The sequence below is a fragment of the Idiotropiscis lumnitzeri genome, chromosome 12 (assembly GCF_059441095.1).
Source record: "Idiotropiscis lumnitzeri isolate Australia: NSW breed Sydney's pygmy pipehorse chromosome 12, RoL_Ilum_1.0, whole genome shotgun sequence".
NCBI classification, from domain to species: domain Eukaryota; kingdom Metazoa; phylum Chordata; class Actinopteri; order Syngnathiformes; family Syngnathidae; genus Idiotropiscis; species Idiotropiscis lumnitzeri.
In genome coordinates, this window is record NC_142402.1 from 7,935,556 (window position 1) to 7,946,153 (window position 10,598).

Sequence of the window (10,598 nt, forward strand, 5' to 3'; positions counted from 1 at the left end):
TCATGTCAGTTCGATGTGGCGCAGACGAAGAAGAAAGAAGGACGTCTGATTGAGGCACAGTTTGAAAACAGGAATGGACATTTCTTATGAGAAACAAGCAAGTTGTCTAATCTATGTCGCATAATGTTAAAAAACACGCGCTTAGTTTCACATTCATCGCTTGTTGTCGAGTCCAGCTTGAAAGTGCCAACACGGGGAGGCTGTGAGTCGTCTGAGATTAAGTAAATTGAACGTTACTTCTTCATGTTCTTGGTTTTGATGGAGTGCGTCTGTGCGGACGCTACTTGTCTTTCGTCACCTACATTTTAGAATATTTTAAATGTCAGCCGTTGACAAGCCAAGATACATAAAATGTGAATTGAACTTCTGGATGACAAATGTTTGAAACAATACAGTCGTAAATGTCAAAAGAAGCTGTTTTCATTTCACCTCGCCTACTTCATTTGGCTGTAAGTTTTTTTTTGTACCCAATTGAACAGAGCATCAGGTAGCACCAAATATGAATCAGATCGCTTTGAATCATACAGCAAATCAAAACAACTGAATGTTTCCCTTCACAGGTGAGGTCTGACTTGAAATGTTGATTATACATATTGTGGCTTCATTGACAGATACAACTCTTATGCTGACTTGGTTGCAGCAATTTTGTGTACAGTCTGAATTGGAGAGTCACCATGAAGAGGAGACGCTCTTCCAAGTTGAAAACCGCTAAAAAGAAGCTTGACCAAAGTCCCAAACCGAGTGAAGAAGTTGTCCAACGCCGGATTCAGCCAAAGAAGAGGAGGCGGATGAAATTTGATGACAGCAACATCAATAATGAGGATGAGCATGTTGGTGACATTGATGTCATCAACAGACATGTGGAGGAAGACCCTGAAGAGGGTTGTAGTGTACAAGTTGTTGATCAAGGATTAGATTATCCAACTGAGCAGTGTTGCTCAAGCACTGCTCCTTCCTCTCTGGCTTTCACGGCTCCCAACAAAAAATCAAGACCTCCAACAGGCCTATGCCCCTCCTGTCAGAAGGTCTACCAGAGGGCAAAGAGATTGAAAACTCCCATCAAAGATAAACTCTTGGATAATGGTAAGTGTACCTGGGGTTATTTATTGCGGGGTATGATATAGAGACAGGACCTGACATGAACACCTGTCATCCCTCCAAATATGTGTGAATTTCAACAGTAGAGAATAACGCCATCACTTCCACCTGACTCACTGTAGTTTTATATTCGGACAGACACCTATACACGAAAAAAAAGTTTATGATTTGAAACATGCTTTTATTCTAAGTGATGCAACATTACAGTGACAGTCTTTACGCTTGTGACGAAACACACAGACCATTTATGTGCAAGTTAAACCATCTCATGTGACCTAGCCAATGGGAATACGCTCATTTCCCAAAACATTGGTGCCCCTTCGCTTCTGTCGGATGATACACTACCTCTTCCGGACAATTGTAGCAATTACAAATTCTTTTGTTTGCATTGGCACAACACGAAAAAAATAAGAAAAAAGCTAAATCTGATCATTCCACACTGACCTCCAAAAATGGACAAAATTATTGTCAATGCATCCAAATGTAAGAAATAACTTTATTGCAGGCAGTACAGTTACCGTACTCAGAGGTTGTGGGATCGATTCCGGAAGTGCACAACTAAAAAAGCCAGGGTGGAGTTTACCAACGCTTCCCTTGAGAAGCCCAAATCTTTTCAGGATGTTCTGTGGACAGATGAGTCCAAAAAAGAGCTTTTTGGAAAGGTAAAACACTGCAGTGGTTACCGAAAACTAAATTAGGACTTCAAAGAAAAGAACATGGTGCCTCCGTTCAAACATGGTGGAGGTTCACTGATGTTTTGGGGTACAGGATGCCTTGACTGTGTGAATTGTATCATGATATCTGAAATCTACCATGTCAATTTTGGGGCACAAGATGGGGCCTGGTATCAGAAAGCTGAGTCTCTGTCAGAGGTTGTGTGTCTTGCAGCAAGACAATGACCCAAAGCACACTTGATAAAGAATCCAAAAGGCTTGAGAAAATACCCCGAAGGTTTGGAAGTGGTCTGCAATGAGTCCAGATATGAATCTCATTGAACACCTGTGAGAGGTGTTAATATGTTATTTGACAGACGCACAGGGGAGTCAATGTTTTTGCCCATGATTTATTTCCGGTTCAGTTGTGCCTTCCTCAGGCAAATAAATACCATGTGCCCATCATAATTAAAGACGCAAGTTTACCATTTTTTTTTTTGTGGTTTGTATTTCAGATCCCACCTCCTTAACGTGCGACCAGTGGGTCCTGCTGAAAAAGTGGAGGCCCCGTAGGCTACCTCACTCAGGGTAAGTAAAAGCTTTGGTGGAATGCTGAAAGTGGCCTGTGAGCAATGTGTAAATGAAGACACTTGATTTTGTTTTGTCAGGAAGCTGTCCCGCAGCGTGCGCCTGGTTCGCGCACATTTGAAGGGGAAGAAAAAAGCAAAGAAGAAAAATCTGGATGGGCCTAAACACTCGTGCACAAGGCTGCATATCTTCCTTCAGAGGTATTGCACTCAAACTCAGTATGCACATATCCTAAAAAAATAAAATGGACTTGTTGTCTGTAACATGTAATGAATGTGTTTGTGTCAGGAACCTCAAGCGGCCTCGCAAAGTACCAGAAAGAAAGGAAAGAAAAAAAAACCAGAACCCTCGCAAAGTGCCAGCAAGAAAGGAAAGGAAAAGAAACCAGAACAAGAGGGCACAAGATAATTTCCAGGGTTCTCAAATCGCCAAGCAGAAGCATCGCCGTGGCAACATCCCCCTGCAGGATGACAGTGACAACTCCAACGATATGAGCAGTTTTGACTCCACTAGTGCGGGTTTTAATGATGAGGCATTTCACAGCGGAGAAAGCATCTCAAATGTGACCTCTCTTCCCTCTACTTTCACCTCGGAAACCACCCAGCTCGGGGCCACCCCACCCAAGCCCAAAGCACAAAGGAAAAAGACGGGGTTCAGAGACTTGCTCGCCCAGTTACGTGGCAACAGCAGCATGATTGTCAAAGACACCTAAGAGACACTTGCAGTGTGTCACATTGTTAAATTTATTTGTACAGTGTTTAAAGAAGTACAAGTTTATTCATGTTTTCATAGTGATGTAAAAATGATGTTAAAAGTTTAGTCAACACTTTTTCAGAATACATATTTCTAAATTAAAATTCCAGTTCCAAAGGGGTGTATTTTTTTTTTAGTTGGTGCCACAAGTAGCGGAAATTCCTTCAACAAAGACTGGAGGGTTTCAGTGAGCCAGGCTTTAAATCCATTCGCATTATGTGTAAAGATGGGAATAGTAGTTGATTGATATGTTGGTTTTGGGGAATTGTGTGGAATGGCTTTTGAAAGAATCAGGTCTGAAGTCATATGAGCGAAATATGGACAAAATAGCATGCACTGCAAAAACCGTGCTTGAAAACAAGGAGAGAAAAAAAATTGTGGAATAAGATGTATTACTTAACTGAAACTAAATCTATCAAGAGGACACATTTGACTTCATTGCAAGCTTTCTTACATAACTTTCAACAAGCCTTAAAAAAAACCTTGTTCTGGTTTTGTGGGTGGGTGGGGGGGGTAAAGATAAATTCCAAACTTTTTCCACTTATACAGCTTGTGCAACACAAGTGGGTAAAATATTTCTTCACAAGGTGAAGTAAAATTAAACAATTGAGATCATGCACATGTTCTTCTAACTGAGGATGAGTTTGGTTTCAGAATGAGCCTCCCAACATTCACACTCATCAGTCAGCACACACCTGACACCATTTAAAGTGCCTCTGATTAACCCCAAATGAAGGTAAGATGTTCTAGTAGGCTTTTCCTGACATTTTATTCTTTCTTTTTTGACTTTTTTTTTGTCGAAACTGGCATTTGGAACGTTTCACAATTGCCTCCACTTTGAAGAAAGCCAGTTCCAGGTGAAAAAAAAGCAGCCTCTAAGTGTGTTGCTGTCACCATTATGCGTCACTGTCGATGTGGTGTTCTTTTGATGTTGAGCAATCTTGAGTTTGTGCCAAACAAATATGACATGGCCTGAGAGTTCAACTTTTCAGACCATCGGACCAAAACCTTTTCCCCCCCACATGTAATTGGGAAATTTGTTGTTTGCAAAATGAAGCTGGGCTTGCGTGAATTTTTCTGGAAGGTCCAGTTCTTGGTGATGTCCCTATATGGGTTTTTTCTGCACTTGATGGTGACCGCCTTCGCTGCATTTTTATTTATCCATCCGTCCATTATCCAAACCGCTTATCCAATGCCTAGGAAATTCTTTTGTACCCTCTTCTGATCGATGCCTTTAAAAAAAAATATGCTCTCCGCAAACCTTGAATTGAGCTGCAAAATGTGACCAAAGAAATATCAAGAAAACCTACTAAAACATCAGAACTTCATTTGGGGTTTATCCAAGGCACTTTTAATGGTGGGAGGTCGTCTGTTGACTCCTATTTAGTATAAATGTGATGAGTTAACTGTGAACGCGCCCCGTTATCAGAGAGCTTGTGCAACCACATCTCATCTTTTTTTTTTTTTACTTCCCTTCTATAATTTCACAAAACCCTGACATTTGAACTGGGGTGTGTCACATTTTTAAATCGACTCCACCTATCTTCCTATCTAAATATTTTCCCAACTTTATAATCGCTTTGCACGCAGAAACAAAGCTTATTTTACCTTGATTTGCCAGATTTAATATCACTTAATCTCGATTTGAGTTGGTTTGCAGTGCTATGGGATATTAGGACAAATTCATGCAGGCATCTGATAGGCACAGGTCTTCAGGGCAGAACTATTATTCGACAACACTTGCATTACCAGAGCCTTGGATATTTTTAGTGCTTCTCCTATTCCATTAAAAATAATATCGTAATTAATATTATAATATTATAATAATATAAATGGTTGCTATTGTGTGCGATGTTTCTTGACAGAGCAGTGCCTAATTTCATGTCTTTTTTTTTTACAGTGTAGGTATTTGTAAAGGAAAATTTAGTACATACCATATTGATTTTTCTTTTTTTGTTTTATTTATTTATTTATTTTTATACAAATGAAGTAAAACAAATTGTCCCACCCAAGGCCTTTCAAAAATCAGTGGCAGGTGTCCGTCAACGTGTTTTACTCAATATTGTTGTTTCCTAGATTTTTTAGGCTGATACCCGTGAACCTGGAGGAAGGGAGGGGAAGTTGAGATAAGGGACTGGCTCTCTTTAGAAAGTGTTACGCTTTGGATTTGGAAGTTGGTTTACTGTTTGCTTATGGGATTAGTGTATGCAAAGAGGATGGACATTCACAGCTGTGGCAGGAAGTATGTCTGCAGACTTGCTCCACAGTGCACAGGAATGATCAGTGGGAAAAGGCGGTTGTATTTGAATAAAACTGATTACATGGACAGTTTGGTAAAATAGCACACAGATCAGTCACAATATTCGAACCATCGCAGAATCAAAGTTCCGATAATGAATCAAAAAGTCTGCCCTGTAAAGATGATGACCTGCTATATGAGGTATTAATTCTGCAATACATTTGTTATTGTGGATTGAGCACAACATGAGCCTGAGACGTGTTTCAAATGTGATTTAGCAGCGAGTCAAAATAATAAACATTCCCACTTGTCGCATAGCATTTAAAACAAACACTTTTGATAAACGGCAATGGTAACGTTGAAAACTGAAATCTTTATGAGCGCTATTTTCTCATTTCGTCCATCTAGACTCGCAACTAGAGAATGCAATTTGTGCAGAAAATTGTGTAAGTGCTGATAAACTGAAAGGCTGAGTAATTAATTAAATTGTTGCAATGTGAGACTTAGAATTGTTTGAATTGGTCAAGCAAAGGAGGCAAATGTACAAAAATATGAGAATTTTGTTGTGAAAAGGGGAATTCTGGAAATGTGAGAAATAGTTGCCAAAATGAGCTCAACAGTTTGAAATAGGAACTGACCAAGAATGTCGAATAAGTTAAATGTGTAAAATATCTCTTAATTTCAGAATTGTATTGTGGACATTCTTAAAATGTGTGTGAACACTATTAAAGGGGAAATGTTTTCTTTCCACATACATGTTCTATGACGGGCCACTAGTCTAAAAATGACATTCTTATTAATATCGCGTTTGTCCACCTGTTTTTAGCCACGTCAGAGGACAGCAAATCTTTTCACTTTTGTCGACTAAAAATTACATCACAGTTGCACAAGACTTCAGAAAACAGGTGAGCCGTTATTGGTCACTACCTGAGCCCTGAGCAACTGTGTTGTCATTTTCGATCAAGAGAAGTCACAAAATGGCCACCACCTGATATGGCTAAAAACATGTGGATTTTGCTACTTAATTCATATTCCACGAGTAAGGCGCATGGAACAGTTTATTGCAAAGAATTTTGGGGGCCTGACTTCCCCTTTAAGCGCACGCAAATTATCAACATGCGTCTCTTGGCATACTTGTAACATCATCGTCATCACCATCATCAGTGACGCAGAGAGGGTTCGCTCCATTGAGAGCACTTCCCAACCTACACACACACACACACATACACGCATTGTCTTTAGCTCTTCTGCGTTCTTTCCGATTGCCAATAGACCTTGGTGATCACGAAGCCGGGGTCTCGGGGCCAAAACAATTCAAGTGGCGTGCGCACACAGGACGGCATCCTGCGATAGAAGCAGTATCAGCACCTGACACCTCGAAAACAGGAAAAGCATTTTGGGCAGGAGCACAGATGGGTTTGAGTGCTTGAGGGAGGAGCATCACCACAACTATATAACGTTTCCACAAGAGTCGCAAGCTCACTCGGCAGTAAAAAGAGAGTCCATCATGTCGTACTATGAGGTAAGCTTTGTCCAAATAATTTTGAGACGGAATTTGTTCTTCCCTTCCCATGCATCTAATCATCCCTGCGGTCTCCAGCATATCCTCTTTGACTACGAATACAACGACAGCAGTTCCGGCTCTGGTTCGGGTGACATCGGGGTGGATCTGGAGGAGCCTTGTGAGGTGGAGCATGTGATGACCTCTGACTTTCAGCAGGTCTTTTTGCCTGTGGTCTATGCTCTCATCTTCCTTCTGGGCATCACTGGAAACGGTCTGGTTGTGTTTGTGTTGGGATGCCAGCGTCGGTGAGTCAGCGGATGATTTGTCATTTGAAAATCTCTGTTAAAAGTCCAATACATGCTATTAAGCCTTTTTCTTTCAAAGGTCTAAATCCAGCCTTACCGACCGGTACCGACTGCACCTCTCTGCCGCCGATCTCCTCTTTGTTCTGGCGCTTCCGTTCTGGGCGGTGGATGCAGCGCTGGCGGACTGGCGCTTCGGTGCAGTCACCTGCGTCGGCGTGCATGTCATCTATACGGTCAACTTGTACGGCAGTGTGCTCATCTTGGCTTTCATCAGTCTGGACCGCTACCTGGCAGTGGTCCGAGCCACAGACACCAACACGGGTGGCCTGAGGCAGATGCTGGCACACAGATTGGTCTATGCGGGTGCGTGTCTCTCTTCACATTTTTACAACTTCCTCTATCGCTTTTTTCGTGTCTAATCGATGTTTGGGTCATCTCTGGCGACAGGTGCCTGGTTGCCCGCTGGTTTGCTGGCTGTTCCCGACTTGATATTTGCCCGAACTCAAGAAGGAGGCGAGGGAAGCACCTTGTGCCAGAGATTTTACCCAGCAGAAAAGGCTCCTCTCTGGGTGGCGGTCTTCCACCTGCAGCTCGTCCTCGTGGGCCTCGTGATCCCGGGTCTGGTGCTTCTGGTGTGTTACTGCGTCATCGTCACCAGGCTGACCCGAGGACCTCTCGGGGGCCAGAGGCAGAAGCGACGAGCGGTGAGGACCACCATCGCGCTGGTGCTCTGCTTCTTTGTGTGCTGGCTGCCCTACGGAGCGGGCATCTCTGTGGACGCCATGCTACGTTTGGAGGTTCTGCCCCGCAGCTGCAACCTGGAGGCCGTCCTGGGCGTGTGGCTGGCGGTGGCTGAGCCCATGGCATTCGCACATTGTTGCTTAAACCCGCTGCTTTATGCATTCCTGGGGGCAAGTTTCAAAAATTCTGCCCGCAAAGCCTTGACTTTAAGCCGAGCATCCAGTTTGAAGGTTTTACCGAGACGACGCAACGGAGCCTCTACAACCACAGAGTCTGAATCATCCAGTTTGCACTCCAGCTAGTGTTTGTTTATTCTCTAAGCATGTGAATGTGTGCGTGTGTGTGTGTAATCGAAATAATCTGGGAATTTAAGGAGCAGTCTGCTGGCAGTCTTCCCTCAATTCTCTTGTAAATACTTTCTTGACGGACTTCATGTCAACGCTGCTGTGCTTTCACTGTATTATAATGATTGATAATAAATATGGACAAAAACTTGTGAAAGTCTTGTGTCATGTTTCATACTATATTCTTGCGGATCGAAACGGGTTTATTACAACGGGAGCAATACAAATGCCACTTGAAGTCTGAAAGATGATATAGACAAATATGTACACTGGAAAAAGCTACTGCAAACTTGAAACAGAATAATTTCAAGAGTCTGTGTGCTGATGTGTCAAATGCATCACGATTAAGCTGATGACACCATTATTTATTGTTGTTCATGCTCACTCACTGCGGCTTTTGACTTCTCACAAGCTTTTAATGTTTTCCAGTCTCAATTTGGTTTTAAATCTCAGCCCCTGAAAAACAACAAAAAGTCCAATAGTGCTGGTCTCTAAATATAAGTTTCTGTTTTTTCGTCTGGAATATGCGCTTATTTTCAAAGAACGCATCAGGCTTAGTCACCAAACTCAGGATGGTCTACTTTTGAAACAAATCTCGTTTCTTTTGACGAGCCTCCAGATCACTTGAAATTTCTTCAGTCTTTAAACACCGTTTGGCACTGCGTGACACCACTAAACAGTTTTCATGATTTGCTATTTATGCAAAAAAGTTTCTGCACTTTATTGCAAGATGTTGCGCACTTGCAAAATAATGTAGAAATATTTATTGTATATTTTCACTTTTAAATTTTTTTTCATGACACACTTTGTTCACCTCTTGTTCAGGTCACCCTTGTGAAAGAGATCTTGATCTCAACGAGTTTTTTGGTAAAATAAAGGATAGACGCAGCAAAATGAACATATTATGAAATCAATGTCAATAAAAACTGCCCATTATCCACTTTGTAGGCCAATATTTTTTGATACAATACAAAATATGCTGTCATTCTTAAAATGATGAAAGGTGATAGGAAACTGAAAAAATCAGCCGTAACCACCCAACCACGCCAATGAATGCAATAAACCAACACATAAATCCAGTTATCAGTTTGTACGCCAGAAGACATTCTGATTCACTCCTTCAAATGTTGCAATCAGTTTGCAGTATGGCGTGTGCTTAATATCCCCACCCTTGTCCATTATTACTTCAGCATCAACCAACTGAATCCAACCATCCGAGGCCACTCATCCGAAGGATGGATACAATAAAATTCCTCTGGAAAATGACGCGTGAAAGCTGCCGAATCAGCCACATTGTGTGTGGGCGCACTACACTTTGTGTGGACATGTTTGCGTATGAAAATGATCAGCATTTTGTTGTGTGGGAACACAAGGTTCAACAGGGGGTTAGGAGGTATCTTTTTCATTTAAGACACAAAAGTTTTCTCATAAGCGGGTGGTAAAATCAACATCATAATGAAAAAAGCGCAATCAATAGATGAAGCACATCTGTTCTTCGGGACGACTTACAATTCCAGTGGAATATCAACAATATACTCAAATGCAGCTAATTAGTTGTGCGGTACAATATGGCTTTGTGAAACTTCATCACTGGGATTACTGAAAAAAAAGTGGAAGAAAGCCATTTTTTTTTCACTTGTACATTAGATGATTTTTTATATTTGTGTTTTGTAATGCACTATTGTGTATGTTGTTCTACAAGTCAACGCTTGAACAAGCATTGTTGGCAAATATTGGATTCATCTGGTATTCTACTTAGTGCTCCTGGGAATATTTGATCACACAAGCACACACGCATACACACACTTTGAGCGCTCCCGACATCACCACTTCCACTCGGAAGTGAGCCAAACAGAAGCTGGAAGTTTACTGTGTCCCGTTTACTGGATCAAAGAAAAGGATGAAGATAAAGATGAGAGTTTGGAGACGGATGATGAAGTTTTGGTGAAGCTTCCACCAACAAAAAGAAGAGTTTTGTCTGATGCCTGTAATGATCGGCAAGTCCAACTCTAATATTTCTACATGGGACATGATGAAAAATTCGACATTAACCTGTGGCCTCTCTTTCTCACACAGCAACACATCACCCGCTTCTATTCATAGGGCATTCAAAACAGGAAAGACTTCCTGCAACTCATTTTAGGAAAAACAAGCAGCTAAAACAATCAGACACCCAAGCAGCGGTGCACTCTTCAACGTCAAGCGCCGCAATAAAGTACATTTGACTGCATGGAGGAGACATAAAAGGATGTTTAAATCAAAGCGATGTAGAAACCTACTGTAAACATGTCAGCAATATAAATCCAGATGATGTTTCCTTGATAAAAGACGCACTTACAAATCACGACCCAAATATAATTCTCTCAATATTGG

The 10,598-nt window shown here is 41.6% G+C and overlaps 2 protein-coding genes across 4 annotated transcripts; both read left to right on the forward strand.

Moving 5' to 3' along the window:
• LOC148325704 (uncharacterized) lies at positions 1-3,196 on the forward strand. Of its 3 annotated transcripts, XM_088312062.1 has the most exons (6): positions 1-221; positions 480-560; positions 641-1,083; positions 2,267-2,339; positions 2,420-2,539; positions 2,628-3,196. In XM_088312062.1, the coding sequence occupies exons 1-6, from the start codon at positions 124-126 to the stop codon at positions 3,049-3,051; spliced, it is 1,239 nt and encodes a 412-aa protein (XP_088168188.1). In that variant the 5' UTR covers positions 1-123; the 3' UTR covers positions 3,052-3,196. The 3 variants fall into 3 exon arrangements, with proteins under 3 accessions (XP_088168188.1, XP_088168189.1, XP_088168190.1); XM_088312063.1 differs by lacking the exon at positions 480-560; XM_088312064.1 differs by lacking the exon at positions 480-560 and having other exon boundaries at positions 36-221; positions 612-1,083.
• A 3,461-nt stretch (positions 3,197-6,657) lies between these two features.
• On the forward strand, positions 6,658-8,382 carry LOC148325705 (C-X-C chemokine receptor type 4-like). Its single transcript, XM_088312070.1, has 4 exons — positions 6,658-6,853; positions 6,932-7,140; positions 7,220-7,503; positions 7,588-8,382. Exons 1-4 carry the CDS (start codon positions 6,839-6,841, stop codon positions 8,181-8,183), a joined length of 1,104 nt encoding a protein of 367 aa, XP_088168196.1. The 5' UTR covers positions 6,658-6,838; the 3' UTR covers positions 8,184-8,382.
• The last annotated feature ends 2,216 nt before the right edge of the window (positions 8,383-10,598 follow it).

Excerpts from the sequence above, each read along its gene's own strand:
- LOC148325704 (XM_088312062.1), top strand. The coding sequence starts at position 124 with ATGTTAAAAAACACGCGCTTAGTTTCACATTCATCGCTTGTTGTCGAG. Across the intron at positions 222-479 it reads TGTGAGTCGTCTGAGATTAA|AGCATCAGGTAGCACCAAAT; the intron begins GTAAATTGAACG and ends CCAATTGAACAG. Across the intron at positions 1,084-2,266 it reads AGATAAACTCTTGGATAATG|ATCCCACCTCCTTAACGTGC; the intron begins GTAAGTGTACCT and ends TTTGTATTTCAG.
- LOC148325705 (XM_088312070.1), top strand. Across the intron at positions 7,141-7,219 it reads GTGTTGGGATGCCAGCGTCG|GTCTAAATCCAGCCTTACCG; the intron begins GTGAGTCAGCGG and ends TTTCTTTCAAAG. Across the intron at positions 7,504-7,587 it reads ACACAGATTGGTCTATGCGG|GTGCCTGGTTGCCCGCTGGT; the intron begins GTGCGTGTCTCT and ends CTCTGGCGACAG.